The 17,159-nt window shown below is 43.2% G+C and overlaps 1 protein-coding gene across 3 annotated transcripts in view; it reads left to right on the plus strand.

Annotated features, from left to right (window-relative positions):
- cdk14 (cyclin dependent kinase 14) overlaps window positions 1-17,159 on the plus strand; it is a 140,188-nt gene that overhangs the window by 56,927 nt on the left and 66,102 nt on the right. For all 3 annotated transcript variants that reach the window (XM_028425956.1, XM_028425957.1, XM_028425958.1), the window contains one exon: window positions 6,410-6,533. In XM_028425956.1, coding sequence (XP_028281757.1) covers window positions 6,410-6,533 — 124 coding nt within the window. The remainder of the gene's footprint in view (window positions 1-6,409; window positions 6,534-17,159) is intronic.

Here is a 17,159-nt window from a genome sequence, read left to right on the forward strand (position 1 = left end):
GACAGTGAGGAAGTGCAGTCACTCACATATCCTCCAATTTACTAATCAGCAGCATAAAAGCTATCAGTGCCTCCGCTAGTGCTAAATCAAATTAGCATTTAGAGACATGCACTCAGACGTTCACTGCTAATGTAATTAGCGGTCAAGAACCAGTGAGCTGTGTGCATCTGTGTTTATACTTGAACTAAATGACCCAGAGTGAAAATGCAACAGAAACATGTCATGTTCTGCAGCACCATTAACGCTTCTCGGCCCATGTGCTGAGCCGTAGTTTGTTAGCAGCGCTGCTGTAATTGAACACTAGTGAGTATGACCTCAGCCAGACTGCTGCTGAAGTGCTCTTCTTATTACATTATACACAGTCAGCTGAAGGGGCCATGACTCAATGGAAAACCGACACCCACCAACCACGTCTACAAGCCAAATATCGGCTTGTACAATTGCATTACAAGGGAAGCGCCTGATAGCACTTTAATCATCAGTGAGCCTGTCAATATGGACGACAGGTGACCAGAGCCGTCTGACTCTTGATCCTCTGCTTTACACATTACTAGAAATGTACCGATCTTGAATATCAGCCCTGATATTGACTGACTTTGGGTATCTGATGAAGGTGCTGATCCATGGGTCCGATGTGCTACACCATGTGTCAGCATCAAACACATAAAGCCACAATATGAAGTCAGCTCTATGAAGGTGGCTCACGCTTGATGTCAGCAAATTTGACGACTACTTGCATTATCTGTAAAGGAAATGATACAGGATTACTTTTCAACAAACATTCCTCATAATCTCCTCAAATGTAGAAAAATGATGGGGACAGCATCACATCCTTTCCTTTTGTGAAGGATGCTCAAGGAAGCTCTGCTTTTAGCCAAAAACCAGCAACCTCTATCCCCCCTTCAGCATGTGGCACCATGTATCTAATGCACACTCCACCATGTAGTGATATGGCTACCTAGTTAGCAAGGTAACTTTAAGAGACATCCAGTGCTTCTGTAAAGTGTGCAGTGTCACTAGGATGATTTTACTGCTCCAGACAGGTTACTATATGAAAACATGTTTAATTATAGGAACCTTTCCCCAGATCGTGTCTTCAGCATTACAGTTCTCACTCAGTCTTTAGTCCACACTCATCTCTCAGACGAGGTTTCACTCCTCTTTTTGTTTGTCATCAGGGTTTTGTTGTGTTTTGTTTTGGCCCCCCCGCTCTGATTATGCTTGTTCACTTTAACACCACATTAGAAGTCAGTACCTCTGCTTCCCCTCTGTGGTCTGAGCCGCTCTTATTTTTTGTGTTTCTCCTTGTGAAACTGACTCTGGACCCCAGTGTACTGCTGTCACTTTGATACATTGCCTCACGCTTTGCTGCACATTGAATATGAGACACAAAAAGCCAAGCTCCAGCACAGTCTACTGATGGATAATAGGGGCCATCCCATCCACACGTTTTTTTTTTTTTTTTCATAATGTGTATCTTGATAGAGAGTTGTGTTTGCCTCGGGTATGATGACAATAACTGTTTCATCATTAGACAAATGGCAGCCTGTTTATTGGAGTGCTGATGACGGATTGTTGCTCGTGTAGTTGGGTCAAACCTCAGGTGATAGAATATGTTAATGGCTGATTTAACTACGATCACACGGCTTATTTCTCCTGCAGTTACAAACTAATAATGCATCATGATTAAAAAGACGCTCACACATGAACACATGGAGTGGATGTTCTGCAGGGTTTTCACTACAGAGGAAAAAATACATTCTTTATGTTCCACTCAACAAACATGAATGCTACATGACCCGTGAAGACCAGTAGTCGCTCATTCTGGACGCTTCTTCTGGACGCTTCTTCTGGACGCTTCTTCTGGATTCAGAACTTCGATTTGTTGAGAAGTGACTGCTCACTTACTCTAGTATATATAGTATATATATTTTCCTTAATTAAAGTCCTGAATTTGCACACAGTAACTGATTTTTTTCCACACAATCGAAAAACTAGGCCCAGGTTTATTAAAGTACTTCTAAGTTTCAAGAACTGGTGTGAGAGGTTTTATTAGGAAGTTCAGGAGAGGTAAACAGTGCAGAAAAGAAAGGCTGGCAGAGGTAGGAAGTGGAAATTTGGAGGGTTCTGCAAAGAAAAATAGTGAGAGATGTGTCTAATGAGCTGAGAGCAACTGCAGGGACACTAGTGAAGGATTTAACCAAGTCTGGAACTGAAGAGTCAGAGAAAACCGTCACTAGAGTCCTGCACAGGAATGGACTGCAGGCTGCAGACCAAGAAACACTCCTGCAGAGAAGACACCTCCAAGCCAGTAGCAAGTATGCTAGGAACAACCTGGAGACAGATCACACAGACTGGAAGTCATTTAGTCGGATGAAGCTAAACTAGAGCTCTTTGGTCACAGAGATGTTGTCTTCATGTGGAGACAGACAGGAGAGGAGTATCCCAAAGAACACAGTTCATACAGTCAAACACGGTGGTGGCAGTATGATGCTGTGAGGAGGATTCAGTCAGTCTGGAACTGTGGATCCTGTCAGTAAGACATCAGGAAAAAAAGAAGACTGTCTGAATATCTGAAAGAAAACCTGAAGCAGTCTGCAGGAAACCTGCAGCAACATCACAAAGTAAAAATAGAAGACATAAAGTTTAGAAGTACATGTGGAAATCGTGGTTTTCACGTCTCCAGTGAAGAACTACCTCCAGGACAACAAAATGATCATTACTGATGGATCTACACATCTTAAGTCTTCACATAAATTTCAGTAAGTGTGCTGCAGACCAGGGTCCATGCCAGAAGACCATCAAATCTGGAGGAGCTTGAGAGATTCGCCAAAGAAGAGTGCACTAGGATTCCTCAGGAGACGTACCTCCTGTAGTAGGCTTCAGGTGTTTAACACGTTTAGGTGAAAGCCAAGGCCCAGGGCACAGTGCAGTAGGAACAGCCAGCTTTAGTTGGAAATTCAGTTGTTACACAGAAGTTGACACTTTTAATAGAAACCTCTACCTTTGAATCCATCAGGTGGATTTTCAATTTGACCTCCTGAAGTTTTTGGGGGATTGTGAAGATTTTCATGAATCATGATGCTTATAGCCGCTCAGCAAACATGTTACATTCATCAATTCATGAACCAGGTGTTAACCAACTCACATGAATCATTTTCTGTGATGTTTTTGTTGTTCTTAGGATCATATTCTCACCTTGGTATGTTTGGAGCGTGTTTCCTCCCCTTGTAAATGAAAGGTTCCTCTCAGTACATCCACACAGATGGAGATCTATAAGTCTCTTATTATAGCTGGGTGTGCTGACATGTCAACAAACCAGTGAGCATGCTGAATCAGGTTGACCTGTCACACCAATGGTGACACAAACCTTTTCATCTGGTCTGTTATTAACAGTACTGACGTCATTTAACTTGAAAATTGTTCATCGACAATTGTTCGGCACTCTGTTTTATTCCAATTGTCAGACCTGTCAGTGTCTGAATAGGCTCCTAACTGCCCTCAGCACCTCACTTTCTCTGAGATATTAGAATGCAAATGGTGCCGAGCCGCTTCAAACTGAAAAAGGAAAAAAAAAAAAAACTCCTTTTTATGAAGAGTTTTTGAATTGAAGTGCTGACTGCAGAGAATAAAAGAGCGAATTTTCTTTCATTTTATCGCCGTGCAGTTGCACTGCTAACAGGACGAGGGCTTTTCAGAGGAGTGTTTGATATACATGAGTAAACACACATTTCCCATGCTAATTTTCTGCACCGTGGTTCATCTCTCACCCGCCGAGTGCAGGAATAGTAAACTGTTGACCCGGTGACTTCCAGATGCCAGACAGGGCCCCCAGCCCTGATTGGGCTCCACGGTGCTTCAATCAGCTTAATTGGCCGCGACTATAGTATCAGCGAGAGAAGAAATGAGAGAGGAATGCTGGAATTGGAATGAAACACAGAGCCTGCTCGTGCACGCCTCATTATTTGTTGATTGACACGTCTGAACTGGGAGATCTCAGTGGAAAAAAACAAGGCAAGTTTAATATTTGGGCACATTTTAGCTGCTACTCTTCATGCAGTGAGCGTTTATTAAAAAACTAAATTAGTTTTCTGACGGCAGCTCGGGTTTATGAGCACCGCAGGCAGGTGAGAGGAGCTGAGAAGTAATTGGCTGTAAAAATGTAAATGTAAACGCAGTTTGATCTTTATTCATATGACATGTCAGCAAAAAGTGCACACATGCATTTTCATGAGCGTTGTTTATGAATGAGTGAGGAAAATTGTTTTTGATCTGCAGTTTTTAACTACTAGAGAGCTGCTCTTCAACACAAGCTTGTAACATTAGCACATCGTGGGCTGGTTTCCTCCTGTTCTGCTCCACAGCTTCGCTTCCTCACTGACCACGCTGACCTCTCCACACCTGGAGCCTCTGCAGAGATTCTGCTGCATGGTTATAACCTCTGAGCTAATGTTCAGCTCCTTTTCAGTGCTGATAAACAACATGTTCACATATATTTTCCAACTAATTGCAGAAGCGTTGCTGTAGTACCATATTTTCCGGACTATAAGTCACACTTTTTTTCATCCTTTGGCTGGGTATGCGACCTATACTCAGGTGTGACTTATCTATGAAAAAAAATATACGTGTATATGTGTCCTGACGTCCCATTACATATATAATGGTAGCTGTTCTGTCCCGCTCCTGATGGTTCTCTTCCACCTCCAGCTTGTCCACACTTTGCATATCGAGCATAGGTGACGCGCGTGGTCGACAGGTCGCTAATTCCAGACAGCTATATGAGCGCACAGTAGTCGCCTTTTGCTCATTTACAGGATGTTTATAGGAATTTCTGTGCGGTGAGGCTAATCATTTCTCCACGTGAGGACATGTTGAAATGCGCGTGTCTCACTCTCAATGCCCTGCAGCCACACCACTTACGTTAAGAGGAATTCAACAGGCAACGTTACTCTAAAAACTTACTGATTTACACTGCCCCGCTGGTGTGACTAATAGTCCGGTGCGACCTAGAGTCCGGAAAATACGGCATTTAAATCAGGTAACTGAACTTGTGTTGTGAAGGAATACCGATGTTATCTAAAGCACAAAGCAGCTATGCTACACTGCTGGCTGTTATCTGCATTTTATTGGCCATTATTTCATTTTAAGGCCAGTATCTGCCAATAATGATGTCAAAAGTAAATGGACACCCTTTTTTATTAATGCTGCAGCCTACCACATCTGCAGCTGATGCATTGAGTGTCACAGATTAATCAATGTATTTTGACATCTCTCTTTTGTACATCAGAGAAGCCGGAATGAACCTTTTCTGTCCATTTTCCAAGACTTTCTCGGACTTTCTGTCTCACCTTGACTCGTCCACACTTGTCACATATGACAATATAGATATAGTTGATCAGGCTCTGCAACACTTTGGTTGATTTCTTTGCAGATTGGTTGTTTTAGGCAGGTTTTGAGCCTTTGTAAACATAAAAATACTCATTATTGCAGCTTTAGCAGCTTCTGTCATGCGTGTCATTGCATTTTGAATTGTAAACCTCAGGATGTGTCAGCTACAGCTAGTGGGCATTTTAAACAGCTAAGCTGCAAAGCTAGAATTTAATATTCATTTGCATAAAAGCCAGTTCACCAACAAATCCAATATTCAACACACCAGGACGACAGCTTCCCTCTGTCTGATGTGCAAACCGGACTCAGAGACGCAAAGTGTTCAGTGAGGGATGAAAGACCACGTCCCTTCTGGGTCAGAGTTCCTCCTCCTCTGTCTTCCTACCCCCTGCTGTCAGCAGTCCTCTCATGCTCCTTGCAGTCCATTTACAGAAAATGAAAAGGAGGCGGCCGCCCCACCCAGCTCCATATGTCTGCTGCGATTTCCGCAGCTGCTGCCACAACTCTGCCATTTCACAAACAGCCTCCTACTTTTAAACGAACCATTCTATGTCAAACAAAAATGATAAAGCATGTCATAAACTATCATTTCTGCACATTTTGGAGCAGTATGAGACAGTTTAATTTTCACTCAGTGCAGCAGTTCATAATAATTCCAGTGGAAGAAATGATGGCTGTGTTCCTGACTGATGGCTCTGTATTGATTTTAGTGTTCCTTTGTGAGGGAGACGGTGCTTTTATTGAGCTATTTTTTAAATAACATGCAGCGGTTCATGCCTACTCTCATTTAGACTTGGAGGGAAGTCACAGGGATGTGATGAAAAGGCTTTTCCACACCTCTCTGCACTCCACATGCACAGTTTAATGTGCCACAGCACAGAGAGAGAGAGAGAGAGAGATTCAGAATTATGCAGACACAAATGGGAGGACAGTTAATAAAGCGTGGTGTAAAAACATGTAGCATCAGATGTGAGGGATGGGCTTTGTTCACCTGTTTTTCTGTTGTTTTGTTGTGTTTCAGCTCTTCCTGTTCCAGTTGCTGAGAGGCCTGTCCTACATCCACCAGAGGTACATTCTTCACCGCGACCTGAAACCACAGAACCTGCTCATCAGCGACACCGGAGAGCTCAAACTCGCTGACTTCGGTGAGTTGTCTGGACACTGATGCTGGTTTTTGTGTGTGTGTGTGTGTCAGACCTGGAAATAATGCTGAATATCAGTGCTGTCACTGCACATCAGCCCTAGCATGGCATCAGTGTAATGATTACACAGTTACACATTATTTGTTATTTGTGCATTTGCAAATATATTTCAGGTGCTGCAAATAAAAAAAAAATATACAAAACGTGTGGAAGGGCCAAAAACTGTAGTTCCTCTAATGGCCACTTGAGGCTGGCTCCAAATGCAAACCGATCCTCATCGACCTTTATGTTAAAATGTCCAAGTTTACAGCAGGAAAATGATCCATGGAAGAATAAGAATAAAAGTCTGACATGAAGTCAGCCGCCTCTGTTACATCAGCCCCTTCACTGTGGTGGCTTCAGATTTTTTTGTTGATCCTTCCATCTGTCAAAGATTTTAGCCAACACTATAATATGTTGACGACTCAGTTGACCATTGTTCTCCTGGATCTTTCATCTAGTGCCAAAATTCCCATTTGTACACAAGACACATTGAGATTAAAGAGTGTGTGTTTGCATGTTGCTGAAGTGGCACCATATGGCTCAGATCCATGTTCAGTGATCGGTGCTTTTTATGGTCTGTTGGGCATCCTGTGGGACCAATAAGCTGCCAGTCTGCACCCCATCCATCTATCCATCCATCCGTCCATCCACCCATCCGTCCATCCACCCATCCATCCATCCATCCATCCATCCATCCATCCACCCATCCCTGCATCCGTCCATCCATCCTTCCTTCCTTAGTCCAGCAGCCCTCATCCGCCCAGTCCTTCAAACCCTCCGCCTCCCATGTGCATCCATCTTTCTCCGTCCTCCCACCATCACTGTGCCCAGACGGATGGTGGGGGCTGTGGCAGCTTTATCAATAATGCAAACCTTATATTAGTGCAGAAAAATTACTCCAAGGGAAATGAGAAGGGAAAAAAATAATGGACAAAATACCAAATGAGCAGGAGTAAAAATCCCCTGGCCTATTAGTCTGCTGGTGAGGCACGTCAACAAACATCCACACAACACAGAATCAGCCTGAGGGATGCCAGCTGAGGAAGGTGTAGGCTGTTCAAGTCTGCTGTGGCGGTGTGTGTGTGTGTGTGTGACTTTGTGTGGCCGCCAGGGCTCCCTGCAGTCTCCTGGCCTTGGCAGCAGGAATACTAACGGCCGACAGCTGAGACCCGTGGCTCTGGTTGGGGTAAACGAGAGGGACAGAGGCAGAGTGTCAACAAAGGAGGAGCTGAGAGATACAATGAGAGGTGGCAGAGCACTCAGTGGGGAAGAGGCTGTCTGCTGATAGGATTCAGGGGACAAAGGGGGACAGATAAGGGATGGTTGAAATGAAAAAAAATGAATTGAGATAAGCTGAGTTTGAGCTGGCAAATATCAGTAGTGGATTCTATTACAATAAATTAAACTTAGTCCTCAGTCCCAAGCTGGAATTTCCATCTTTGGTGCTCATGTATGAATGATTGATCCATCACTGCGTCCAAAGAACAAGACATAGAAAGTAGTTGTGTCTTAAATCAGCGGTCCCCAACCTTTTTTGCACCACGGACCGGTATCATGTAAAACAATACTTTCACGGACCGGCACAGAAAAAAAAAAAAAAAAAAACAAAAAAAAAACAAAGTGCATAAACAGACTCTTACTCTTATGCTTAATTAGTGGGAGCCTTTGAGCTTTCCCAGCAATGAGGCGGTCCCATCTGGGGATAATGGGAGACATGACACCAGAAGTGTGTTTCTTATGTCCAGTCCACTCCGTAATTTTGTTTTGGCCGTCATTAATTGCTTCAGTCGTTCTTGTTCATGTTTTCTTCCATGGCTCGTCTTTTAATGCAGGGTGCTCGGTCTCGCAGTTTTGAAGGCTTCGTTGCCTCATTTGCGAGTCTGTCGCCACATATCACTCAGAGCGGACTTGGTGTGTGAGAATCACCTGTTGCAATAAATCCGTATTTTAAATAGGACTCCTGATATAGTCTTTTAAATGCGGGTTTCTTTTTCTTTGAAGGGGCAGACTCCTCTTCTTCTGTCTCCTCGTTAGGCCTTTTCCCCTTTCCGAAGAAGCTCTCCAAAGACGTTTGTTTTTTATTTATTTTTGCTGCTTGTGGGCTTAATTTTGGGGCCGTATCCCGTGACCGAGACAAGCGTCTGGGCAGGTGCTTAAAGGCACAGGCGGATGAATCTGATCGATTTATAAATGAAACAGCTGTCAGACTCAGATAATGAATAATATATGTTTTGCTCAGTCTTTCTGTGCGGCCCGGTACCAAATGACCCACGGACCGGTACCGGTCCCCGGCCCGGTGGTTGGGGACCACTGTCTTAAATGACTTTCAAGACACAAATGCTTTAGAAATATCTAAAAACTTGGCCTGAGGTGAAAAACATTCTGAGGCATGCATTGATGTAAATAGTGAATACAGTTGGGCCAAGTCCTAAACCCTGAGGAACTCCACAATGCAGCTTGGAGACAGAGGACCCAGTTTTAGCTGTGTGCCCACCTTAAATCTGAATAGATTGTTATTATTATAAATTTGCAAATATCACTTTCTTGCTGACCTGATCAGACTCTGAATATCCAGTGATGTGCATCTTTGTGTTGTATTTCCTGCATCTGGTAGTAGCTGACTTAGCAGACTCAGCATCATCCACTGCAGCAGCAGCAGAGCTCCGTATCCCTGCTGCCGGTTGGCGAGTTGATCCAGATGCTCCCCTCCGCTCCGATGTGGGTTTACTCACTTCTTTTTAATGAGCCACACAAACAACCAGCTCATAAATGAGGCTTTGAAGAGCCCACATGTTCTATATCAAGGGCACCGCTAATTGAGGGCAGCTAAGCTGTGTGTGTGTGTGTGTGTGGAAGGGGGGTGCTGGGAATTTGTATTGTCTGTTTAGTGGAGGTGTCTGAAAATCGATGCTCTCTGTGCACACACACATACACACCAAATCAGCATTTAGAATGAATCCTATGTAAGCTTACCAAACTGTAGCTGCTCTCCATTAGCAGGGCCGGCTCCAGTTCAGTTTCTTGTGCCAGCATGAGACTGTATATTAACCGGCACACTGCAGTTTTAATGGGTCATTACAGTCTTTTTTCACATACTTCCACAAATGTTTGAATTTTTTTAATTCAGAGTGTCATCTCTGCTTTGATGTCAGCACCCATTCACAGAGTTTGATGCTTTAAAGTTCCATTAATGCTAACATGTCGTAGAGTTTTTCATCCACTGTCCTGGAGCCAAGTCATTTGTCATCAGACACAAAATGACTTCAGCCCGGAGACAGCCCCTAATTATAAAAAAAATAAAAAATGAAACAGCAGACGAGCACAGCTCACAGCCCACATACTTCAGAGGGTGGGGGGGGGGGGGTGACCCACAGTTGGGATGAACTCGCTGAAAGACTTTTTTTGCATTTTTGCTGAAACTCTGAAGCGCTGCCATATGCTGCCGGTGTCCACAGCCAAGCTGGAGCACAGGCTGCACTCGGTGCCCACAAACCTTATCTGAAGCTCAGTCACACATAAAATGACTGTCCGGGAGCGTCTGTGGGACTCAGCGAAGCCTTCCCAGTGCCCTGATCTCAGTTCCACTTTGTGTGGCTTGGTTTAAGTCTTGTTGGCAGCATGATCTTAGGGACGTTGTATGGTTGTCACCACTTTAAGGGGGTTAACCCAAAATATGTGCTGAAAAGGTGAACAACACTTTATGCTTTTTGTTGCCTCCATAGGCCTCCATCTACGCATGTCCATAAGCCCCCATTCAGACCAGGGTAGGACACGGTGTGCACATGTGTTGCGCGGGTTTCTTTCGCTTCATTCATTCTTTTCTTTTTTTCGGTCCAGAACACAGTTGATCCCTTTGTACCCGTGTCGAAAATAAACTCCTGGAAAAGCTTTCATAGTGGATACGGTCTGAATCCTGCTGTAGCCGGATTGATTACACAGGATCTAACTGACAGTATTCCCATCAGTTGTTAAGTTTTTTTTAACATGTGGCTAGCATGTAGCCTACTTAACTACCTGCGGGTGTTAGTAATGTCCGATGTTAGCAGTAAATTAAATATCTGGTCACGGATATTGCTCACAAAAATAAAAACATCAAATACCAGCCTGACCACAATCACTTGGGGTGAGGTTGGGTTGAGTTACTTTCTGTTTTTGTACAAACAGTTTTGTGCAGTAGAAGTTAAAAGTCACGGCTAACATTATTCCAACACATTTGACCTGAGAGCCGACACATCAGTTTGTCTGTTTTCTGCTGCTTATCCAGGTGGAGGTCAGGGTGGTAGCAGACTAAGCATCTCCTGATTTGTCCCAAGGCCACGTGGGTTTCTGGGGTCTGCACCAAGGCCCTCTCACAGTTAGTCGTGCTTCTTAATGAGATACTGTAGACACTGTATCAATGCCAAAATGGTCCCACTCTTTTTTCATGAATGTATGAGTCCATCTTCGATCACCTTTTTCAGTCACTAGCCAAGGCTCATGAGCAGAGGTAAGGGCTAGACTGTAGGTTGGAGCTTTGCCTCCGTAATAAAGAATATGGAACATGTACTTCCATGTATATAGTTCACTATATGCCACATTCCTTTATTATTATTATTATTCCATCCATCAGAAACTTTCATAATCATCAAAACCAGTGTGTGTACATTTCTATTAACTATCATATAACAAGGTGGGAGGTGTGTTGTTTTTGATCTGTCAGTCCTCTTAAAACTGACCATCATGTTGATTGGATTGATTGACCAATGATGGATGATTTCGGAGGAGGCCTGTGTCGCCCGTCTCTATGGAAACTCACATTCAAGTGTTGAAGATGCTACATCTTTGTGTCCCTGTCTACCAACAGGTCCAAAGAGCCCCCTACTGTTGACCCAGACACTGAGCTTCCGAAAACAAGTTTTTCTGAGTCAGTGAGTGCGGCAGCAGCTAGCTAATGTGTACTGATGTGTGTGTTTATTTCCTGGGGAGTTGTGCTGCGGAGTAACAGCTGCTGGGATAATGATGTGTGAGGAGTGAAGCAATGTGACAATGGAGCTGGAGGAATGTTGCAGGCATCCGGAACAGACAGTTTGCCGCTCCCCAGTGTGCCGTTCCACCCAGCGCCTACAGCCACGGCACCGAGGCCGGTGGGCTGGTGTGTGTGCGTGTGTGTGAGGTGTGGATATTTGAAGGTTGCAGATGGTCGTTTGAAGTCCGTTGGATGAATTAAGGCCAGTGATGTGTGTGTTTTTCAGTCCAAACCAAACTGAATTAAACTGCATGGTGTAACAGGGTGTGTGTGCGTGTGTGTGTGTGTGTTAATGACCAGACTGGTTTCATGTAGGCTAATACCGTGCAGAGCTCATTACAGTCCACTTTGTGTTGGGAAATGAGCTGGGACAATGACAGGTGGTGCACTGCAAACACACACACACACACACACACTATTTGGATCTAACAGAGGCACAGATTTTTTTTTTTTATCCAAAATCATTTTTAAACAAAATAACTTTAACCTAATTAAACACTAAACTCTTTAAGAAAATGAAAAAATTCATCTTGCAAAGATTTGATCTATTTAACTACAAAGAAGCTGCAGCACAATATACTGAACATAAGAGCCCACTTCAATGCACTAAACAGCACTTAATGTGACAGAACATAAGTGGACAACATGTGTCCATGTGTTTCAGTGTCCTGCTGCTCTGTTTTTAGTTGTAGAAGTGGAACTCTTAATGCAGAAGTCAGCTGGTGATTGTTTGCATGATTGAGTTGTTGTCCACGATCAATCAGTCAGTGTGTTCTATGTTATGGACAAATCAGTGGAAACGTCTTCAAATGTGTACTATGACACTTCAAACCTAATTGTTGCAGTAACGTTCATCAGACTTTACAAATGCTGCATGGGCTTGATGGAACCAGGAGCTCTAACTTCTGACATTGTTGCCATTAAATGCTACATTTTTTGTGATACTTAGTTAAGTTTCTTTAATTTAAATGTCCCAACATTGTGTAACAACAGGTGGATGGAATGTCCCTGCTGAACACTTTTTTTTTCTTTATCAATGATTTGATCTGAAGAAAGATAATGATAGAGAAGAGAAGAGATTTCTAGCTGTAAATGAATGGACCCAGTGCAGGTCAGGCGTGTCTGCTGCCTGTAAGGTGGATCATTTTTAATGCATTAAACTGTGTTTGGTTCAGAACTGTTTTCTTTCCTTGAAATTATCTCGCTCGGTGTTTGAAGTAGCTCCTGGCAGCGTCCAGCACAGTAAATCTTGCAGTCTGCTGCGTGTTAGAGGAGGAGGAGGAGGAGGAGAAGCAGGCGGAAACAACAAACTGCTGCTAAAATCCAAATGAACTTCAAAAGGTGAAACAGTGGGCTGGATGCCCCCGGGGACGGAGGCTATTTTAGTCCTCCTTCATTCTGTCTTCCTCTTACTCTTCTTCCACGCTATATATTTAATGGCCCCTGATGTGTGTGTGTGTGTGTGTGTGTGTGAGATTGTGATGTATAATTCACTGCTGACCTTCATCCTGGTCACTACCTGGACAGGAAGCCAGGTCAGCTGGAGAGCCACAGTAGATGAAGGTGGCTGAAGGTCTTGGTGTGAGTCTATGTGTGTGTGGATCCACAGGTCAGGCCTTTAAAGTAGTACCTCCTCCATTGTGGGACTCATGGGGTTTAGACGTGGGCAGGTTGAGGCTCGACGTCACCTCTGCCACCATCATGTTGCTGCTTACCTACAGAACAGCGCACAAGGTGACTCAGATGTCGAAGGAAGAAAAACACAGCGAGCTGATAAATCACAGTGTTTGTAACGTGCGAGCTGAGGTCTGTGGGTGGAAAGCTGGACTGTGTTTTCGTAGTGAGGACTCAGATGGAGGAGGAGGAGATTTTGTTTACACCAGCTTGTTGTTTACATGGAATTAGCTTTATGTGGTTTACACCAGTGTTAATTTTGGCAGCAATTTCTAATTTAGTTTTTATTTTAGTCTTGTGACTGAAATGTCATTTTATTTTAGTCACATATTAGTCATCAACATTTTTTAAGTTTTAGTCTAGTTTTAGTCGACTAAATATCAAAGAATTTTAGTCGACTAAATCTGCCGTGGATTTAGTCGACTAAAATTCTTTGATATATATTTTTGATGAAATATGAATGAAATAATTAAGGTTTGATTGTGCAATAAAACAGGCACAGCTTTAACTTGTGTAATTTGAAACAAACACCTCTTTATTTAATTGCTATGACCTAAGAACCAGTGAACAGTGAGCTGCTCTCCCTGAACACACTGTTCAGTCATGACCTTCTTCATGAATCCTCCATAACTACAGCAAAACACTTCAGTGACAACTTAGAAACAGGTCGCATGCCGTAAAACCATCAGCGCTGTTTTCATTTATAGATTTTGTCACGTGTATCTTTGAACGGAAGTTAAGATGACTCGTCTGCAAACGTCGCTTCACGTTTGTTGTGTTTTTACCGCTGACAGTCGCTCCACACGGTTTGAACCGTCCTGTTTGTCTTGACATCAAACGTGTCTGTGTGTCTGTTCTTCTCCTGTTTTGTGTGACCATGCATGAGTCCGCCTTCTTCCAGCAACGCGGGGTAACGTCCTCACGCAGAGAGATCACTTCTGATTGGCTCTCTGCCGCCGTCTCTTGATTCGTCCCTCCCTTCCACAAACAAAATTTGCTCTGATTGGATCTCGTCTCCATCAATAATTTCGTCTCGTTTTTATTCGTTGACGAAAGTGTCAATACATTTCGTCTTCGTTTTTGGCACCGTGCGTTAGTTTTTATTTAGTTATCGTCTCGTTTTTATCAGCAAAAAAAGGTCGTTAACGAAAACTATGACGAAAATGATTCGTCAACAAAATTAACACTGGTTTACACATCATATTTTATCTTTATGCTTTAATTTCGGACCGCTGTCACACATCCAGGTTAAAAAAAATCGATGTTTACAATTTACTTTACTTTGACAATTCTGCTGTTCTCTGTGCAGTTAATGATCCCGGATTGATTCACTTGTCCATTAGTAATCACATGACAAACATATCAAAGACATTGGCACAGCTGCAGGCTTTTTTTTCATATTTAATTTGCTGTAAAAATGCATTTAGTTTAATATCTATAGCGTATGCAGCACCCTTTGTTTTGATCGGCAGCACAGTTGCACAGGTGTACATGGTAATTCCAGGTTATTCTGTAAAATCTATAATCTGAAATTATAGCAAGTGATTTTTTCACTACTTTTGATCAGAACTGAAGTTAATTATAAGGTCTATGCAAAAAAATATGAAAAAAATATTTATCTGATATATTTTTAAAACAGTTGAAGTTAGAGGACGTTTTTGTCCTGAACAACACAAAAGGGGGTAAAAATCTGCCCACAGTGTACTGTTGACCTATGAAAATTTTAAATAAAATTTATGTAAAATTAAGCTTATTCAGCAAAAATGATTCAATTTGCTCACATGTAGACAAAGTTATGGCCAAAACAAACAGAAAAATTACTCTCAGAGGACAAAATTTCAGGCACACATGGTTTGGTAGTTTTGCACTACCAGTTGTTTAAAAGTCTTGTCTAGTTTACAATATAGTAGTAGTAGTCTTTCTGAATAGACTGTTATACTAAAAACACATATATATATGTATATATATATATATATGTATATACACTCAACAAAAATATAAACGCAACACTTTTGTTTTTGCTCCCATGTTTCATGAGATGGACTTGAAGATCTAAACTTCATTCCAGATACACAATATTACCATTCCTCTCAAACATTGTTCACAAATCTGTCTAAATGTGTGATAGTGAGCACTTCTGCTTTGCTGAGATAATCCATCCCACCTCACAGGTGTGCCACATCAAGATGCTGATCTGACATCATGATTAGTGCACAGGTGTACCTTAAACTGCCCACAATAAAAGGCCACCCTGAAATGTGCAGCAAATGTACAAGTATAGTGTGTGCGTCCTCAAGACGGACACTCTAACGGACACTCTGACGGACACGGACACTCTGACGGACACGGACACTCTGATTTGAAACAATTATGTGGAATAAGTGCAAAAAAGCGGTGATACTGAGAGAGCAGCAGAGAGCAGCTGGGCGTCTGGCACCTATGGGTGGCGTCGTTGCCGTGTTTTGGAAATAACCAATGAGTTTCATGCGTTCTTAATGCAAAGCAACAGTAGCTTCCCTGTGATTCTGCAGGGAGCTCCGTAACCGGCTTAAGTTATGGCCCGCTCAGAGGCGGCGCGTGTTTGCCCTGTGTCACCTCGCTGGTCGTTTTCCTGCTGACAGGCGTGCTGATGAACTCTGCAGCCGTAGTTTGTTCCCTGTCCATGTTACACACAGGCAAACCTCCTACTCCTGCACGGCCTGTTATGATGAGTAGATGTTGTCTCTGCTCCCACACCCTACACCCTCCTGCACACACACACACACACAGGATGCCTGCGGTGGAAATCATAGCCTCTCGGTGATGCCGTCTATTCTACGTTATATCAGTGCGTGGAAATTACAGTGCTCGTCCGTGATGAATGCCAGCTGAAACTCCTTTCTCCTGTGGGTGTTCCGACACAAGAAAATGTTAAATACCCCCTCACTCCACTCATTTATTCTCCTGTCTCCCTCCCCAACGCAGGGGACCCGGCAGCAGGGCAGGAAGTCCTTTTTTTACCAAGCTAAATGCTTTAATTAAGCCCTCCGACCACTTGGGAAGAGACAAAGAGGTAATGCCATCAGCCTCATTAAAGCTGGCTGCATCTGCACTCTGCTCTACCATTAGCTGTCATGGGGGGGCAGGGTTTGTGTCACTTCATAGATAAATGCTGGAGCAGGGCTGGAATAACCTGGAGAAACTCATACACTCGGTAATAAAAGCCTGGAGAAGATTCTACCTGATTCATTGGATGGAGTTTTGTTCGCTGGCTTCATCTGACTGATGCTCATGTCACATGGTTTCTAAGTGAAATCTCAAAGGTCTTCCATCATAATTTCCATTTGGAAAGGCAATCTCAGGCTTGTCGCGGTTGAGTGTACGAAAGTCAGACTAAAGACAGGTCTCTGCCAGGAGCAGCTCTTTCCACTGAGACGGCCTCAGAGGATGGAAGCGAACGCCACCATCACAAGATACACTACTTCAGCTAAAAATAGCTTTATCGCTCAAACACTGTATGAATATGGTAATGTTCTACCAATGGCAACATTATTCCAAGATGAGAATAATACACAGAGAGCAATGGAGGTAACTTCGTGACAGGGTCGATCAGGATCAGGGTCAGGGTCGGGATGTTGAATATTTTACTTCCTCAGCTTCCTTCAGGTTTGCTCTGACTGTACCACATCTGCCAAGACGAGACAATTCACACACAAAGTGCTTCACAGGATCAACAAAGATAAAATTAAGGCGATCTGAGGTCCTCCAGGGGACTATCCTTCAGTAGATTCACCTTTATAAGGCATAATAACACAGCGATTTGCAATTAAAAATGAGGAAGAATAAAAGATATAAAAATGTAAAATTCAGCAGACTGTCATTAATGATGGACGATGAAGCTCCGCCCACAACAAGGAGGCCAAAGCACC

The sequence above is a fragment of the Parambassis ranga genome, chromosome 16, assembly GCF_900634625.1.
Source record: "Parambassis ranga chromosome 16, fParRan2.1, whole genome shotgun sequence".
Classification (NCBI taxonomy): Eukaryota; Metazoa; Chordata; class Actinopteri; family Ambassidae; genus Parambassis; species Parambassis ranga.